The 20,446-nt window shown below is 44.3% G+C and overlaps 1 protein-coding gene across 1 annotated transcript in view; it reads left to right on the forward strand.

The window, feature by feature from the left end:
• The first annotated feature begins 1,815 nt into the window (after nucleotides 1-1,815).
• The window catches only part of LOC147436887 (Photosystem II reaction center PsbP family protein), a 55,693-nt gene continuing 37,062 nt past the window's right edge, over nucleotides 1,816-20,446 (forward strand). Inside the window, exons 1-4 of the mRNA XM_086486276.1 lie at nucleotides 1,816-2,015; nucleotides 2,188-2,291; nucleotides 3,602-3,667; nucleotides 12,925-13,005. Coding sequence (XP_086342402.1) covers nucleotides 1,885-2,015; nucleotides 2,188-2,291; nucleotides 3,602-3,667; nucleotides 12,925-13,005 — 382 coding nt within the window. The 5' untranslated portion in view covers nucleotides 1,816-1,884. The remainder of the gene's footprint in view (nucleotides 2,016-2,187; nucleotides 2,292-3,601; nucleotides 3,668-12,924; nucleotides 13,006-20,446) is intronic.

The following is a 20,446-nucleotide window of genomic DNA, read 5'->3' on the forward strand; positions in this document are numbered from 1 at the left end:
AAGGGTTGAAAAATGCAACTCCTGAACCGTAGCTTGAATGGAGTTTCTTATGGCTCAAATGTCTCCAAAAGGGAGATAGAACTTCGGAACACCTGATGGAATCGCTCTCGGAAAGCTGAATTTGCCGATGCCAAAATTGGAACCCTGTTTGCACTCTTGAAAGTGTGCACGCGTGAAAACAATTTCGGAAATGAAACCGCTCTGATACCAGATGAAGGGGAGGAGCCAAGAGCACAGCGGAAGCGGAAGGAGAACATGCACACACACAGACACCACCATAGCCACTCACACAAGTTGGCGGGGGAGAGCCGACATGTACGGTGTGCCCCCTTTCTTTCTTCTCTATCTTATGCACTAAGGCACAATACACATTGTACTTAGTGTTAGTGGCTCACACAAGTGTATAGCTGTACACTTAGGGTTAGTAGCAGTTAGTGATGGGCGGCCATTAAACCTAACATCAGGTGATCACTGCACTACGTGGAGGTTTTGACTCATGCAAACATTGCCATTAACCATCGAGTGATGATGTGGAGGTTCTCCTCTCTTGCAAAGATCACCATCAGCCATTTTGAGCATTGATGTGGAGGCTATTGACTCATGCAAAGGTCACCATCGACCATTCCATGCAGTGACTTGTCAGCACTAGAGTTGTGCTAGGTCGCCATCAACCATTCCATGCACTGACTTATTAGCACCAGAGTTTCACTTAGCTTATTCTATGTGCTAACATGTCAAAAGCAGCGTGATTTGCAAGGTTGTTTTGATTGGACAATCGCAGCTAAATTCTGAATGCTGATCTGGCGTGCATCTAACAATGCTTCTCAGGCTTACAACAGGAATGGAGTGGTGATGGACAAATGAGATCTTCAACCCCTTGGCTCCCAACCTTGACAGGACTTGGTGAAAAGTGGCTCTTTATCTTGAGGTGATGAGTTCAAAGCCCCCTTATTGCAAGAGTTTCGAGAGGACTTCTGTCGAGACTTGGTCTACCTAGGTCTATGCCTTGATCATACAACTAAGGAGCATGCTTCCAAGACATTGCAGGTTCTCAATGGTTGATACAGGGAGGTCCCCGAGGAAATCTGATGTCATTAGCCTTCTTCTTTTGCTATACCACTACTCTAATACCACTATTGCACTCATCAATACGCCAACATGGTATAACTATACACACAAGCATGCTAAGATTTAAGGGTGGAGAAGATGACATCGATTGGGTTCAATCCTCCCCATGCACAAGTGAGCTTGTCCTTTGTGCATGTAATTACTAGTATTAGTTAAACATAAAAAAACGATCTAAAGGTACAATCCATTTCGGATTAAAAGTAGCTACTTTATTGAAAATACAGTATTTATGGTGTAAGAGATCTAAAAAAGAGAGGTACACTCCACTTCGGATTAAAAGTAACTACTTTATAAAAAATAGTGTATTTATGGTGTAAGAGAGGTTTCTTATTAAATAAGCTCTTATTGTGGAAGTAGAGGCCACATGAAGTGGATAAGTTCTCATTGTCTACATCGGTTCATTTATTAATGCACATCAATCACACTTTATATCATATATTTCATCACATAATATTCAAGGTGGATTAAACTAAAAATTAATCTCATTTTTAAACTCTTGCTTACAAAACGTTTATGGAGGCAAGGGGAGTCAAAGAGTTTGACATATAAATAGTGCAAATAATATTGGCTAGGGATGCTTAGACATGTGGCAACAATAAGACCAATTTGAGCTTGATTGTGCAAGAAAACAATTTGCTGCTAGGAGCACATATGATGAGTACTATGTCACTTAGTGACTACTGAGCTCTTAGGAGAGGGCCATTTCAAATAGCTGCCTTTCGCGAGTGGCAAACCGAGATAACGTTCTAGGCAGCTATGGCGACCGGTTGTGCTTCCTGTGTCGCCACCTTGCCGGCCCATTGTGATCTTTCGAGGCTTTCGACTCCTAGCGCAAGACCCCGTTGCTCTCTTCCAGCTTTTGACAACCAATCTACGTCTCTCGCCAGGTGAGTCAAGCCCAAGCTCACGAATATGGCTGTGTTTGAGTGTACGTCCTCCTGCAAGCGACGCATGTGCGAAATTACGTTTCTTGTCTTATGTGTGTGTGGGCATCCTTTGCCTACTGATTTCAACTTCACGTACTTGGTTAAACAATGACAGAGCTTTTCCTGGATGAAGGCTTTCTGGCTTGACAATTACACGAAGAGAGCTTGCTGGCCACCTTCTGTTCTCGCTGTTAGCTGTTCCCTCTCTTCCTGCATTGGCCTCTGATGAAAAATCTGGTATTCAAGTTTCTCCTAATTAGAAAATTTATCCTACCCTTACTCTCGCTTGTTAATTAATGCATAACCAGGTCATGGAAGTGTCTGGATAGGGTATGATTTCCGTATGTGAGCATTAAGTTATTAATGCTTTCTGTAATTGGGTGGGAATCCAGTGCCTTCCTCATACTGTTTCTTTGCACAACTCTATTCATGGTGTGATTTTCATCAAGTTATTGACAAGAAAGCATTTGGTCGTGAAGCTCTAAGCAAGTATGGCCTCTCCAGGCAACCGACAGGCATACCACACGGCTTTCATTTGCTGCTTGTTTTAAATCTTATCCATCTTATGAGGGGATGTCAGAGAGAAGCCCGCATAATGTATTATGCATGTTTTCATGGGGCAACTAGTGATATGTCATGGTTTTGTTGGACTCAGGGGTGGCCTTTTGCATTGTTGTTCTTTTGATGGTGTAATTATGGCTAGACAATTTGATGTGTGCCTGCGCTGCCGCTCATGACTGGTGCATTGAGCTGTGATGGCTCAACATAACTTTACTACTTGGTCTTCAGCCTGTATGAGCCTGCTATAGAGATAATTGTGAAGCTAAACTGGAAAAAATGAATTGTGCTCCTGGGATGCTTTGGCCTTGTCCTTTGCTGATGGCTTGTGTCAGTTTTCTATAAAGTGGTATGGCTAACGTATGTTTCGCGGGATAAAGGCCATGAGATATGACACTACAACAGGAGCATGGTTGGAGAAGACCTGGTGAACTTGCATCCAGTTACATTATGTGTTGTAATCGTGTATGGATGAAGAGGTAAAAGTGAGTTTAATGAAGCAATGCAAGAAGATATTGAGGAAACACTAGACATTTGGGAGGTAGATTAGAGAAGAGAGGATGGAGGATGACATGGAGAGAGGATGTTTTCGGAAGCTGTAGCAAGGACAACTGCAAGAGTGTGTGTCATTTGGACCAGGTTCATGAATGTATAGTTGAACACAGATCACAGAACTATCTGGTTTTGCTTCAATAGCTTCTTGGCACTCTTTGACTTGCAAATACTGGCTACAATTAATTTCTTTATGCTGCCTCATTTAATCCCTCACTCTACATAAATCTTTCGGTCTCTTCTTGCAAGTTACACACATACGTGTAAGATAATGAAAAGCAATTAGAAAGTACACCATCAGTGAATCTGCAGTATTTAATAAGTACGATTTCCAGTTCTCAAAGATCTTTTATACCCTTTTGTAGTCATTTTCCTTCTTTTTAATTTGTGTTTATGGGTCACGATTCTGAAGGTGTACTTGTCCTCTATTTGGCCAGAATCTCTTGGCGACTACAGTCAGTATATAAGCAATGATGACAATTACTCTCTTCTTATTCCAGCAGGTAAGCAAATTACTTCAATCATCTATTTCAAAATATACCTTTAGTCTTTTCTTATTTCAACAGGTAAGCACTTTAATTGAGTCATGTATCTCACAATTAACAACCCCCCCCCCCCCCCCCCCCCCTTTTCTTTTCCTGTGTGCATGCTATACCTCCATCACTGGCTGACTGTTGCTGCTTTACTTTAGCTTTGTTCAGCTCCATGTCTTAGTGGTTTGTTACCGTGTTTGTAACAGGCTTGGACACTCCAAACGAGAAATCAATAGCAACACACAAACTGAAACTTCAAAATCACTGAACTTTAATATATATATATATATATATATATATATATATATATATATATATATATATATATATATATATATATATATATATATATATATATATATATATATATATATATATATATATATATATATATATATATATATATATATATATATATATATATATATAGAGAGAGAGAGAGAGAGAGAGAGAGAGAGAGTCGACACGGCCCGGCGGAGTTCCGTGCCCAAGGTATTGGCCCCAAAGTCTGGCGCCCCTTTCGGTATTTCTTTATCATTGATCATTGCCAAGTAGAACTCCTGAGGGACCTTTGCTCTCAGACTCTGCATCCCGAGATGCTCTCCAGAGCGAGGCCCCAAGCGCTCTTTTATTCTTACAAGGGTTGCCTCAAAAGCAGAGCCCCAAAAGCAATCACATGAAAAGCTACAAGTTCCAAAAGCATCTGGTCCAAAAATTGGCGCCAAAAACTGCCAGCACAAATTGCGGAATTCAGTACAGTGCCATATCAACAGCCGACGGAAAACACGAAAGCATCCGTATAGCGCTGCCACGTCAGCACGTCCATGTGATTGGCTTTTCTAAATTTATTCTAGTGTTCCCAGGCCCCATTGGGATGGGTACCCTATAAGTTGGAACAATTTATAATATTCGACATTTGTCCGTTTTCCGGGTGGACATGCCACGTCATCATTTTATGACATACCCCCCTCTTGAAAGAATTATAATCAAGTCGGAAATAAGAAAAAAAAAATTCTATAGACATGATCGCAATATGGGATTAGTTAACCCGACATCAATGAAGTCCGGAATGTATTTAGATGTGGTTACTAAATACATTGCTGGCAGTCATGGTCTGAGATTTGGAATGAATGTTTCTGTGATTGATTGTCATGTGATGTCTTGTGATGTCATGTGCAGCGACTGTCGTCTTTGTACATGTGCTAGATGTGTCGTGTTTAGTGCATCGGTACTAACAGTCAGTGTCTACTAAGACAATTTATGGCCTCTGTCTGTTTTGCAGGCATAATCGAGGGCGATTACAATTCTTTCAAGAGGGGGGTATGTCACAAATTGATGATGTGGCATTTCTGCCCGGACAACCACAATGTTGACGTGGCAGCAGGCTCCGTAAAACGCGTTGACAAGCTGATGTGGCTGAATGTACGGACCTCCGGAAATTGCGCCGCAAATCGCATTGTTGACATGGCAGTCCGTACGGAAATCCGGAAATTGCTCTGGTTGATTCACGGCAACTTTTGGGATTGGATGCTTTAATTTTTGAAAGCTTTTGAGGATCAGTTGCTTTTGGAACTTTTGCTTTTGAGTTTGACTGATTTTGGGGCTCTGCTTTTGACATCCCTTGTAAGAATAAAAGAGCCCTCGGGCCTCATGGCCTCACTCTTCAGAGCATCTGGATGCATAGTCTGAGAGCAGAGGTCCTTGCGGGAGTTGTACTTTGCTCAAAGATTAATATAAAAGAAATACCGAAAGGGGTGTCAGTCTTAGGGGCCAATCTCTCTTGGCACGAAACTACGCCGGGCCGTGTCGACCAAATTGAACTGTGAATTTTAAAGTAGTGAAGTATTTGAAGTGATCCTCTCTTGTGTTGCGATAGAATCTAGACTTGGGGCGCTCAAGTTTGTCATCATATCTCTTTTTTTGTACCTAGACATGGTATGAGATACCGGTTTGTAACGGATTGGTCTCATAGGTCATTTTGGGCTTTTGAAGACGTTAATATATCATTTTATTCTCTCTCTCTCTCTCTCTCTCTCTCTCTCTCTCTCTCTTAGAACTTTGTTTTTGCAAAAGAAGGGGGGCTTGGTACCCTTTTGTATTACTTAATCAAATTACAAGCCTGAAGGCATTGGCAGGCACCTCCGTGGACAATAATTCAATCTCTCTCTCTCTCTCTCTCTCTTTCTCTCTCTCTCTCTCTCTCACACACACACACACACACACACACAAAGGGAGGTGCTTTTGGGGTCTCTCTCTCACACACACAAAGGGAGGTGCTTTTGGGGGACATCACTCACAGTCACAGATTGACTTCCGAAGTGCGGCGGAAGAAGAGGGCATTGTTGGCTCGCCTAGAACAAGATCTATACCAGCTATTTCTGAGTCAAGATTCACATGAGGCATGGCGGCTCTTTCATGAGCACTCCTCCCTCCCTGCCATTACCTCTACAGAGGCCTGGGGCCAGTACGCATCATCTTTGTACACAATTCCTGGACAGCCGCTCCTTCGCGACCCCCTCGATCCATGTCCACACACGTGCTTTTTTCACCGTTGAGATGGTGAAGAAGGCCATTGACAAGATGAGGACTGGGAGAGCATATGATCATGATGGCTTAGTGGGAGCATTTCATGCATGCTAAAGATCTACTAGCAGAGCTTCTAATAGTTATGTTTAACCGTGCCGTGTGTGAGGGCTTGCTTGATACTTGGAGCCTATCTACTATTGTACCTATTTTCAAGTCAGGAGACCCCATGGAGCCTGGGAATTATCGCACTATCATGATTGGACACACATTGGCACGGTTGTACGCATCCATTCTTGAGCAGCAACTGAGTAGATGGGCAGAGAGGGAGGAAATACGCGCAGCCGAGCAGACAGGGTTCAGGAGATGTTTTTCTACTCTTGACCATATTTAACACTCAGAGCCATCATTGAGGAGGGCATACCACATGGGAGACGGATCTATTGTAGCTTTGAGGACTTCCGCAAAGCATTTGACACAGTACCCAGAGCTAGATTGATGCGCAGATTATAGGAGATGGGAGTACCCACAGAGCTCATTTGGGGGGTCAGGGCATTATACAGGTTAGTAGTGGGGCATGTACGCACCTCGGAGGGTCTATCTACATTGGTTTACTCCACTATTGGGGTGAAGTAGGGCTGCCCGCTCTCTCCTACTCTATTTGGTATGTATGTGGATGAGGTTGCTGACTACATTGAGAGAGATGGTAATAGAGGTGCACAGCTGGCAAGGACATGGATTCCACTATTGTTATATGCTGATGATATTGTGTTGATCTTTGACTCTCTAGAGGGGATGCAACTTCACTTGGATGCTTTGCATAGGTTTGCCCATGAAAGTGGTTTGTCTGTCAACCTTGGTAAAACCAAGGTCATGGTATTTTATACAACCCCACAGTGGATAAGGAGGTCAGCACCCGCATTCACATACGGCCAGGAGACAGTGGAGTATAAAGAGCTTACACTTACCTTGGAGTGGTTTTTAGTGGACCAGCCTTTTCATTGAGGAGAGCAGCAGAGACTAGATTGACCAGAGCCCATGCAGCATTGGGTAGATTGGAGAGGATGTGTTCACAGGTTCAGTTTCAGGAGCCTCGGCTCTTCAACACTTTGGTGGCTTCCGCATTGCTCTATGGAGCTGAGATTTGGGGACCCTCATTGGATCATCATGGGAGGTCGGGCCACACTATTGGATGGGGGGACATGGAGAAGCCTCTTGTCATGATCTCATGACTTATTAGAGCCAACGTTTCAGTACCATGTGACATTATCCGAGCAGAGCTAGCTGCCCCCTGATTAGTGGTTGAGGCGCTCACCAGATCAGTCTCCTTCATACACCGCCTGTGGGAACTTCCTAGAGACAGATATATCCGCCTAGCACTTGAGTCCTCTCGACAATTAGCCATGCAGGGAGATACATCATGCTGGTATGGGGAGATGACATCATGGTTTCAGGCGCATGAGTTCAGCATAGACAGATTGCCCCCCTTCCAGTACTCACTGGTGCACCCTCTGTGACTCTTACACAGTCCGAGATCACCAGGCTCATCCGCCAGGACTTGACCCAGCTAGACACCAGAGGACATGGATACAGCCAGTACAGGAGCTGGGCACGAAGATGGCTTTCTACAGAGAGCATCTTCTCCAACTTACGGAGGACGGTTTTGTGACGAGGCCTAGCCCACTTGTCTCATGGGATATGATGTGTTATTGGCCAGATACGCACATCTTCACTCCAGCTGCGGATCGAGACTGGGAGATACAGCAGAGTACCAGCAGAGGCTAGGACATGCCCCATGTGTGACATGGAGCCTGAGACAGAGTTGCACTACACATGCCATTGCCTTATCTACTACGAGATACAAGGCCGTTTCCACTGCTTTGTTCAAAGAGGGATTTGGACCACTCTCCAGAGTCATGCGGTACGAGGATCAGAGATGCCTGGGTTTGTTTTTGCTCGAGTTGCGCAGACACAGAGAGATCCCGACGAGAGGACATGCTAGGCAGTCTCAGAGACAGATCACAGACTTCTTTAGAGCAGACACTGGACACCCGGAGGAGCTACCACCACAGCAGAGCTCGTCGCCTAATACCAGAGACACTGATCGATCGAGCGACCGAGATGGGGAGATCCAGACGCCCACGACTGTGGAGGACTACACAGCATGGATGGAGGATCCAGATTACTTTAGCCTGACATTCACGACTCTTGGTCAGACTACTGACCATGGAGGAGATTGATGAGATCCGCCAGCGACCGATCCTGGATCTTGTGATTTAGCTATCCCAGCTAGCTGCTTAATTCACACCTAGCAGTTTAGGATACCATAGCGTAGTAATTTTATTTTGTCATTTTGTTACTTTTGTTACTTTGACTTTGTATCAGATCCACCGTATTGTAACTTTCTGGTCTCATAGGTCATTTTGGCCTTTTGAAGACGTTATTATAACATTTCATTTCATTTCATTTCTCTCTCTCTCTCTCTCTCTCTCTCTCTCTCTCTCTCTCTCTCTCTCCCTCCATTGACGCAGATTGTGACAAAGGATCCATACCATACTGGCGCGACATAGGAGCTAATCCTGACAGAGTGCTTACCTTGGAGGACATTGAACCTCTACAGCCTTTTGGATACTGATGTCTCTACTATCAGAGAGCTCCATTGTATCAGCAACCCCCCCCCCCCCCCCCCCCCCTTGTATCTCCCTATGTATCAGCTTTCACCCCACCCCTACCCACTATTTTATTTTCAGTTCTTTGTACTTTTTGTACCCAAACTTGTTATTAGATTCACCACATGTAACCTTTTGGTCTCATTGGTCATTTTGGCCTTTTGAAGACGTTAATATTACATTTATTTCTCTCTCTCTCTCTCTCTCTCTCTCTCTCTCTCTCTTTAGAACTTTGTTTTTGCAAAAGAAGGGGGGCTTGGTACCCATTTGTATTACATAATCGAATTACAAGCTCGAAGGCATTAGCAGGCACACAAAAGACAAAGGATCTGAAAGTAAAAACGCCCTTGAATTATTCAACAACCTAAGGGAAAAAACTACATGTGATACAGACTTACAAAAGATGGGTGGGTGATACTTCGAAAGCTAGGAGCATGGGAGTAAGGGAAGAAAGTAGTAGAGCTGAAGCAAAAATTCGTTGAAGAAGGCCGAAAACTACAGAACTAAATAAGAGAGACAAGGGAGGTGGAGAACATAATGGAACAAGATGTTCTTTGCTTAAGAGAGACAATGGCCCTGAACCACCAGTTCATCGTCGCGGTTTGGGTATTTCTTCATGAATTGAGTTTGAGTACAATTGACGACAAGAATCAGTCAAAGTCAACAATGCGGAAGCATAGAGATGGAGAGAAAACGCACGATAGAGAGGAAGAGAGAGTTGCTCAAACCAACCAACTTGGTAATGAATTATATGATTGTACAATGGGGGCATAGTGCTACTTATATACTACTCTGGGGACCTTAAGTACCCCTCAAAATGAATTGCGCAGCCTAGACTCGCGTCAAATAAGTAAAATAAATACCTAAAATGAAAAGCATCGGGCATTCACTTAAGTTGCATATACTTTAACACCCTCTCTCCAGCTCATAGTAGACATAAATAGGAAGACCAAGTTGATGAAGAAGCTGCCATGGACACCGCAGTAGTGGTCGACTATTGGATACACCTCGGATTTGCAACCACCAAACTGCCACTTTAAAAAAAGTCACCTTGAGCACCGGTTGCTACTTAGAAAGTTGAATTGATTATTGAAGACCACACTACGTCCAAGAATCCCAATTCGTGAATTGTGAACACATCACGGCAAGATTTATAAGACAATGCACTTTGGAGCACACCTTGTTCATAATCCAGCCTGTTAAGAACAATGGATTGTGAGAACAACATTCATGGTGTTTTGTATTTGTCATATTGGTTCCTTGTCAGAATCCAGATGCAATGTGCTTTGAACTTTGATACACCAGTTCAAACACCAATGACTTGCGAACTTCGACACACAAGTCCAAATCAATCTCTCACGTCCCTCTTTGGCTGAAGCATGTTACGGCACCCACCAACGAATTAGAAGACTTGAACTTTTGCCAGTGTACACGAGCAGACTCGATTAAGTCCTTGGTAGAATCACTATCGTTGTTTTCCTCATAAAGCTTGCCTTTGTCTTTATCCTTTTGCGAGATCTTACCTTTGCCTTTGGATTTACAATTCCGAGGTGCTTTCCACAGTTGTAACAATGGCTCCAAGTGACACCTACATATCTAACTCTATGTGAATGTGGACAAGCTAACTCCTACTTCTAGGGTTTAGGACAACATCGGAAGTGTTCTGGCACCATTGTGAGCTTGTACGCAGGACCTGTAGGTCGAGGCACTTTAGCGTAGTTGCATACCCTCTGATTGCACATGAGCACAGCCTGTGCTTACTAGGTTTAGGCACTGGAGAGTATTCTCATTTCGTCCCATCAGTAACAAGCCTAGTTAGTGACTTGTGTTACTGATGGGACGAAATGAGAGAACTCTCCAGTGCCTAAACCTACTAAACACAGGCTGTGCTCGTGTGCAATCAGAGGGTATGCAACTACGCTAAAGTGCCTCGACATGCAGGTCCTGCGTACAGCATACAACATCATCCTCATTAGCATCCTCGTCATCAGCCATACCAGACTTGTCACGTGCACATCTAACCCTATGTGCATGTGGACAAGCTACTTCATGACCAGGGTTCGGTTCAGCTTAGGAAGTGTTCTGGCACCTTTGTGATTCTGTTCGCAAGCCTTGCATGTCCAGGCACTTAAGAGTAGTTGCATTTCCTCTGGTTGCACACAGCATGATCATCGTTACCATCAGAATCCATCAGAAGCATTTTACAATGCACATAACCTATATTTTCTATTTTAGCCATTTTTCACTTATTATTAATAAGTGACTTTGCTGGGAAATTGGGTAGGGCAATTTAGCCAAGCCAGTATATAACAAAACCTAGCGCTAGCACTTTCTGGCAAAAGAGGAAGGAGACCACAGTTGAAGTGCACCTTCTCAGCAAGACCGGCAAGAAGACCTAGCGTTTCCAGCCATCAAAGACTTGCCAACGTTTTTCATCAACAACAGAAGAAGCCTAGCGTTTTTAGCAGTTGCAGACCAACCTGGCGACAACAGATTCAACAGCGTTTTTGCAGCAGATCAGAATCAGCCCTAGCGTTTTTGGAGTTGCAGATCACCTAGCGTTTTGCAGTTCCTTGGCGACAGATTCAGCCTTTGCTTTAGCGTTTTCAGTTTTCAGTAGATAGACACCGCAGAACAGCCCTCAAACCTCGTAGATCTCACCTTCCCGCAACAGATCCTCGCCGCACGGTCAGATCAGCCAGTGTTTGCAGATTCAGCCCGCTATTCGCAGATTTCAGCATCTGCGTTTTCAGCGCATCTTCGTCGCGTCGTCGTCACCGACATAGAGTCAGAATTCAGCAGATACAAGATTTGCAGATTTCAGCCCTTAGTGTTTTCAGTTTTCAGCCTGTCTCGTCGTCGTCCTCATTGTCGTCGACATTGTCGGCAAGTCCATTGCATTGTAGAGATTTGTGCAATCAATAGTAGACCGCTCTCACAATAGAGAGTGGGGCCTTCGGAGAGGGGTTGACAACATTTTGGTGTCGTATTCTTCTCTCTCTATCTCTCAGTCTCAGCACCTTCACTCACAGTGTTTACCACTTTGTTTGTGATCATTTGCACTCTCTCACTAAAGGAACGGATGGCTCTCCCTTCCGTAAGTAAAAGGAACCCTTGAGCACAGTTCGGAGCACTCATCTTGGGCAAAGTTCAACATTCACTTCTGCTGCATCTCACAAGATCAGCCCACAGCCTCACAAATCCAAGCATCCATAGCCATGAGAGAGAGAGAGAGAGAGAGAGAGAGAGAGAGAGAGAGAGAGAGCAAAGATAGTTTTTCGCTTCTAGAGAGAGAAAATCAGCTCTTTTTCAAACGATTGATTCTGGAGAGAGAATTTTGCCTGTAGGGAGAAAACAATCTGTGGCTTTTAAGAAAGAAAACTATGATGTGTGGGTCTGCCTATGCTTGGTGTGCATGGCTGCGTGGTTGCTTGTGAAGGGGCGGGTGTGTGAATGGTTGCTTGCTTTGCTTGTTTACTGCTTGTTATTTTTTTGTTTGTTTTCCCCCGTTTGTTGGGCGATTGAGTTTTGAAACCAGCTTGGTGGTTGTGGGTTGGTGGGTCTACGGGTGGTTTTAGCCTCTTTGGATTTGCACCATGCCTTGTATATATATGCCTACAAATTGAAGAGCACCACATCCCTGTGATCGATGGCCAAGGATGGTTCGAGGCTTCTCTCTCCCGGATTTTGATCCAGGGTGGTTATGCGGAGGCCGTACTTATTCTATTGGAATGCGCCATTGCACACTGCCTTGGAAGCGCGAAGTTGGATATTGGAGATTCTTTTGTGTTTGTTAAGTTGTTTTGAAGTATTTAAGTTGAAGTAGTCTTATAGATATGGTTATTCACACTCTTTCCATCCAATCACTTGTTAAAAGTGGTTACAGGATATTCTTATGGTTTCATTTTTTTTTTTTTTTTTTTGGACAAACGTTAGCCCTTTCTCGGTTAAAGTAGACACTACAAGCTGTTCTTGCTTGATTAGGAGCTGTTCTTTGCCCTGTATTTCATTTTGACATGTATCTGCATGTTTCAGATTGGATCAAAGGAACTGGGACAGCCACAGGCCAGAGATCTGTGACAGCATTTTATCCAACTGATGATACCTCCGTCAGTGGTAACATTATTTCTGCTTAATAGACACTCACATTCATCAGCCTTTGCATTGCTGTAACTTGTGGTGATCTCCGCTCCTCGTTATTAGCCGCTAGATGTATTGTTTTTGTCTTGGATAGGAGGGGGATCTTAAGAAGCTGCTTAAATACTTTCATGCATGCTCACAAACAGAATTTACAAAAATCTGCTTTGACTAGAATTGACCCACATTCAAAGGCCTGGTAAGGCTTTTTATCATCTGCTTGTCAGGCTATGATTAAACAAAAAATCTTCACGTGAAATACTTACACAAATGGCACCCTTATATCATGTGTAGAATGTTTCGGTTCATCTCATAGGTAATTTTGCTAAGCTAGTCTGTTAACACCTACCTGCTTGACGTAGGCTTATGTATAACGCAGGTGCGTAACTTGTTTATTCTGAAAATGTGTCGATAATATTATACTACGTAATAAAACTTTATATTGCACATGTGACTGTAATAACCTCAAGTCACTAGTAATTGCTAGTTGGACACCAAGAGCCATTCCCCTTGGTCAAAAATATTTGATATGATATAAATTTCAGAAGGGAATTGTTAAGCAACTTTTCGACAGAGCAATGACTATGCAGTAAGTCTGGGAATACATAAGGACCAGTCAGTTCAAACTGTATCGATCTATAAGGATTATTCAGCAGCCCATCGACCTGTTCCTTGCAGCCTTCGCCACCGCTGTCATCCACTCAGCCACGATGCATCAACCCTTACTTGCCATGCCACCACTCTTCACTGTCCTGCTTCTCATCTCCATCAGATGCCCCGGCTCCATGCTGCAACCGAGCCATTTCCGTGCAGTTGATCTGCGGAGATTTTCAAAGGAGCAACTGAGAAATGGATCCTTGCAGATAGACACGTTCTTCATGCAAAGAGCTCCAGGGTCCTGTTTCCGAGGACTGGGTGCTTCAGCTATGGCGTGTTCTTGTTTGACCCTTCACGTGATCATTTCTGGAAAGGGCAGACAGTGTATACAACTTATTAGCAGACAATGGTGGATACTTTTTTTGGTTTAGTATTATTGCACACTAGCTCAGTAGACAACAATGCAGTGGAGAGGCTTGTGTGGTCACAATCTTCATAATTATGGTTGTTACCACTACCTCATTATGGAGGATGATCACTACACTAACAGCTAGGAGGGTTGTATCCAACTTTAGTGTCAGACAGAGTGAGCTTGTTTAGGATGCAGGAGAGATTTTGTCTCGGTAGCATGGATTCTTGGTATGTAAGTATGTGATGTCAAGTGTTTTATTGTTCATTTGTGATATTCGAGGTCGTGATAGTTCTCCTTGTTTTGCTCTTTATAGTTGTTCAAGATATGTCATCATGGGATGGTGGCATCCTGGGTTGCAGGTCATGGTTGTAGACCAGATTGGCCCTGCATATGCATTTAGTCCATTGTGGTCCATATTAATTGTTTCGGATCTTTTATCAGTCAATTTACCCTTCCTCAACCCAGTTGCCCCATTTTTAGATGAGGTTGCATATTTTTAGCTGGGCATCCTCTCTAGCACTAAATGTGGTCCTAGTTTAGGGCACCCCCAATTTTTGTATTCCTCTAAAGCTGACCTAGAGCACACTCTTGAGTTATCCCCCCCCCCCTTTTTTTTTGCTTGGCTTCTCCAAATGCTTTTCAGTGAAGGCAAGCAATGAAAAAAGGAGAAAGAGGACTTACACACAGAAATCCAAGCACTCAAGGCGGACTCTCAAGTACTCAAAGAGGAGGTTTCAGCCCTCAAGCGAGAGCTTGCCGATAGAGCAAGCGGTGGACTTGAAGAAGGAGAAATCCAGCCCTCAATGATAGAGGAACTCAAAGTTATCAAGGAGCAGATACGGATGATCAAGCAGGAAGAGAAGCAAAATTTGACAAAGACATCCTCATGGGTGGATGTGATCACGAAGACACAGAAGAAGGTGGATGAGGCCGAGAAATAGATAGAAGTGGCCAAGAAAGGGAAAGAGAAAGAAATAGCATCTATCCCCACTTCTACAATCATCAACATGACATTAGAAGAAGGGTAAAGGAGGAAGACTAGAGCTTTGCATGTACGAGTAACCGGTCTGAAAGACTGGGATGATGTGGAAGAGGAAGTTAAGGAACTTCTCTGCATTGTGGGTGGTGAGGCTACTCACACAAAGGCATGGAAAGTACATGTAGTTGAGACTGAGGGCAAAGACGAGCAGATACCTCTACATTGCTATATGTTATTTCCCTCCTGGTACGTTAGTGTATGCATCACCTAGAGGATAGTCTCCCTTTGCTATTCTGGATAATGACATATGGCAGTTATCCAAGGATCGTGACATTATCATCCTACGGGACTTCAATGCTAGGACTGCCCATCATGAGACAATATTCTATGATACTTCAGAGGGGATGCTTAGGGAGCTAGATGTTATAGAGATGGGCCTATCTAGACTATAACAAGATGAGGAGCACACTGAGTATGGCAGATACTTGATAGACATGGGGATTGCACATGGATTGGCCATTTTGAATTCGACATGGGGCTAGTATAGTGGATTATGTTATGGTTAGCCAGGTCTCATACCTTTTTTTCAGGATTTCATGGTGGGCACTAGGCCAATTGGAGTAGCAGTAGATCATGCTATCTTGCCTTTCACTCTCATGTTTCAGTTCAGCATAGCGCGATTAGGATCTCCACACACACTCGGTATACCTTCATGAGGGAGACGGATTCCGTGTATATTGATGAGATATACAGGCAACTATGCACTCATGAGCCAGGACGGCCACTAGATGAGCTCCTCAGATATTGACAGAGACGCTCCATGATGCAACATTAGAGGCATATCCCCACAGTCAGCCTACACGTAGATGATCTGCGAGCAATGAGCATGCCCCAGAACAGCTAGTATGATGAGGAGTGTAGAGAGACGAGTATCAGACTACAGAGGGAGGTGCTTATGGGTACTACCATACAGACAATCACAGATTATCTTTCGCCACCTAGTGCGACGAAAGAAGAGGGCTTATATATCTCAATTAGAGCAGGATTTGTATCAGTTGTTTATGAGTCAGGACTCAGGCGAGGCATGGAGGCTATTTCAGGAGCATTCACCACTACCACCCATCACCTCCACATCAGACATGGGGGAATATGCCACATCTCTCTACAGAGCATCAGGGCAGCCACTGTAAGGTGCAACGGAATGAATGTTTGAACTTTGCTCAAGATGATGCTCGGAACTGTGCTCAAGGTTCCTTTTGTTCTTATGGAAGGGAGAGCCTTCCGTTCTTAATGAGAGAGTGCAATGGATACGAACAAAGTGAATGGACACTGTGCGTGAAAGTGTATGAGACTGAGAGATAGGTAGAGAAGAGAAATACGACACCAGAGACGTTGTAAAACCCTCCTCCGAAGGCCCCACTCTCTATGGCGAGAGCGGTCTCTTATGATTGCACAAATCTCTACAATGCTTGGACTTGCCGACGATGAGGACGACGACGAGACGGGCTGAAATCTGAAAACTCTAATGGCTGAAATCTGCAAATCTTTATCTGCTGAATTCTGACTCTATGTCGATGACGATGTCGATGGCAACGATACGACGACGACGCGCTGAAAACGCAGATGCTGAAATCTGCGTTTTCCGGGCTGAAACTGTAAACCTTGCGGCAACTGACCGTGCGGCGAGGAACTGCTGCGGGAAGGTGAGATCTGCGAGGTTCGGGGGTTCTTCTGCGATGTCTAAAGGCTGAAAACTGAAAACGCTGGTGTTGCTTGAGGTCGCGGTAATCTGCAAAACGCTGAGGTTGGTCTGCAAATCAAAAACGCTAGGGCTGAATTCTGTGCTTCTGCAAAAACGCTAGGCTTCTGCTGTGTCTTGCTGTCGCCGGTTCCGTCTGCAATGCAAAACGGGGGCTGATCTGCAATGGAGAAAAACGCTGGCTGTCCTTGGCTGAAAACTAAGTCTCCTGCCGAGAGGGGTCTTGCTAAGAAGTTACCTGTTGAGCAAGGTGCTCCTGCTGCCTCTTCTGCCAATTAGTGCTAGTCTAGGTTTGCTTATATAAAAACTTACTCAATTTGCCCTACCTACTTTCTAACAAAAGTCACTTAAAAATAATCAGTGAAAAATGTCAAAAATAGGGAAAATAGGCTAAATGCATTGGAAAATTCCCCTGAAGGATTCTGATGGGAATGCTTATGATCATGATGTGTGCAACCAGAGAATATGCATCTTTACTAAGTACTTGGGCATGCACGGTCTACGAATAAACTCACAAAAGTGCTAGATCACTTCTAATCTAGATTGACTGGACTGACTGAACCCTGATCATGTTGTAGCTTGTCCACGGACACATAGTGTTGGATGTGTCACGTGACATCCCCTCCTTTTCAAAGTGAGGTACTGGTACTGAACTGTATGGCGTCGAGGGAAATCTCCAATAGCATCCGGAATCCTGGAAGGGACTCTTCGCCGGCCCACTCTGATATGTAGGTCGTGCGGTACTTGAACTTCATAAAGATCTGCAACGCCTGCTTCTTTGGGCCGCGCCGAAAGCGACACAAAGTCTTCCGTGGCTTCTTCGATGCTTCAACTTCGTCTAGAGTCATGCTTTTTTCTTCTTCAAGAATCTCCATGGCTGAAAATTCCTGAAACCATTTCCAACACAAAACCATGAACATACCTATTCCATGTAAAGTGAGTGGAAAAAATCTTGTCTTCCTCAAAGACTGCACATGCAATGTAGATGAACAAAGAGACGGGGTGCTAACCCGTTCACAACACACACGCAAACAATGAGATCGAATCTTTCTCTTCTGATCTAAAGCAATCAACTGTGGCAATTCACAACGGAAATGCCCATGCTTGGTGCTCATACTTTCATGTGCTCTTTCTATGAATGTGTCATGCCAAGGAAGAGACATGGAATGTGACGTCCTTGAATGCATACTTTCCATCTTTTCATGAACAATCCGCATACATTCATGCTCACCCATGAGTGAAACGTCTCAACGTACAATATGTTATGCCTAGGAAAAGGGATTACATAAAGATGTTGACTAAAATACAAGAAACGATCACGAATGAAACACTCGAACAATGCGTGCGTATCAATCATGCGAACACATAATACTTCCTGTGAGGGATCTTTGAAGAGACTGAGAGAGTCTCGAGTCTCCTGTATCTCTTGCATCTGCGCCTGCACTTGAGAAAAGAGTCGCAAGAACTCTTGCATGTGTCGGTTTCTCTGTTTGGCCGCCAAGTGCGCTTGCTCACGCTCACGCTCAAAGGCTACCATTCTTTCTTGGTGTTTGCGCTCCATTTCTGCTTTTCTTTCTGCTCTGCTTTTTGCGTGTCTGCGTTCCATTTTTGCCATTCTTTCTGCATTTCTTGCTTCGCGTTCTAACTTTCTTTCCATAAACATCTGGTCCAACTCCTCCATAGGAGTAAGTACAATCCTTGCCGTAGATGGGGAAGGGGGAGGGTCGGAAAAACCTCCTGGTTGGGAAAATTCTTCTTCGCCTCTCTCATGCTCATCACCTCCAAGCGAAGTATCCATTCCGCTTCGAGTGATGACCATCCACTGAAGTCGTGGGTTCTTGTGGTCTTGGGTTCTTAAGTTCACGAGGAACTTGGGTTCTTGTGGGTCTTGGTTCTTGGGGTCTTGAGGTTCTTGAGGGTCTTGAGGTTCTTGCGGTTCTTCTTTCGCTTGCAATCTGTGTTCGAGAAGGATCTTCTCTTCACCCGAGTTCTGCTCTTTTCTGTGGGCGCACCCCTTGGCGGCCTTGCGCTCACACCAAGGTTTCTTTTTTCCACCTCATGTCGATTGGCCGGCCGCTAAGTGCACGGTCCGCTCTCAATGAGTGAAAAGAGGTCCAAGGGGAGGTTGGACAAGCCCTTCTTTCCTGGGATTCCCGTCACTCTTCAAAAACACGATTAGGAATCGACACGCCCATGTGAACTTGGGTTCGTGCGACCTCAACAAGCAAAAAAAATTATGTGGTTCTTGTGGTTCTTTCCTTGAGTGATACAGAACATTGCCAAAGCTCTGATACCAATGTTAGGTGCAGCGGAATGAATGTTTGAACTTTGCTCAAGATGAGTGCTCCGAACTGTGCTCAAGGTTCCTTTTGTTTTTATGGAAGGGAGAGCCTTCCGTTCTTAATGAGAGAGTGCAATGGATACGAACAAAGTGAATGGACACTGTGGTTGAAAGTGTATGAGACTGAGAGATAGATAGAGAAGAGAAATATGACACCAGAGACGTTGTAAAACCCTCCTCCGAAGGTCCCACTCTCTATGGAGAGCGCAGTCTACTTATGATTGCACAAATCTCTACAATGCTTGGACGTGCCGACGATATCGACGACGATGAGACGGGCTGAAATCTGAAAACTCTAATGACTGAAATCCGCAAATCTTTATCTGCTGAATTCTGACTCTATGTCGATGACGATGTTGATGGCGACGACGCGACGACGATGTGCTGAAAACGCAGATGCTGAAATCTGCGTTTTCCGGGCTGAAACTGTAAACCTTGCGGCAACTGATCGTGCGGCGAGGAACTGCTGCGGGAAGGTGAATCTGCGAGGTTCAGGGGTTCTTCTGCGATGTCTAAAGGCTGAAAACTGAAAACGCTGGTGTTGCTTGAGGTTCTGTCGCGGTAATCTGCAAAACAGTGAGGTTGGTCTGCAAATCAAAAACCCTAGGGCTGAATTCTGTGCTTCTGCAAAAATGCTAGGCTTCTGCTGTGTCTTGCTGTCGCCGGTTTGGTCTGCAATGCACATGATCTGCAATGGAGAAAAACGCTGGCTGTCCTTGGCTGAAAACGCTAAGTCTCTTGCCGGGAGGGGGCTTGCTGAGAAGTTGCCTGTTGAGCAAGGTGCTCGTGCTGCCTCTTTTGCCAATTAGTGCTAGTCTAGGTTTGCTTATATACAAACTTACTAAATTTGCCCTACCTACTTTCCAACAAAAGTCACTTAAAAATTATAAGTGAAAAATGTCAAAAATAGGGAAAATAGGCTAAATGCACTGGAAAATTCCCCTGAAGGATTCTGATGGAAATGCTTATGATCATGATGTGTGCAACCAGAGGATATGCATCTATACTAAGTGCCTAGGCATGCACGCCATTGCACGGTCTACGAATAGACTCACAAAAGTGCTAGATCACTTCTAATTTAGACTGACTGGACTGACTGAACCCTGATCATGTTGTAGCTTGTCCACGAACACATAGGGTTGGATGTGTGACGTGACAGCCACCTTTGCCGGATCCACCAGAGACATGCCCAAAGACGTGTACTTTCTTTTTAGCTTAGAGGGTAAGGAAAGCCATTGACAAGATGAAGACAAGGAGAGCACATGATCATGATGTTCTGGTATTAGAGCATTTCATCCATTCCAGAGATATGCTTGCAGAGCTTCTTGCTAT

The sequence above is a fragment of the Adiantum capillus-veneris genome, chromosome 17 (genome assembly GCF_014529385.1).
Source record: "Adiantum capillus-veneris isolate H3 chromosome 17, ASM1452938v2, whole genome shotgun sequence".
Taxonomy (NCBI): Eukaryota; Viridiplantae; Streptophyta; class Polypodiopsida; order Polypodiales; family Pteridaceae; genus Adiantum; species Adiantum capillus-veneris.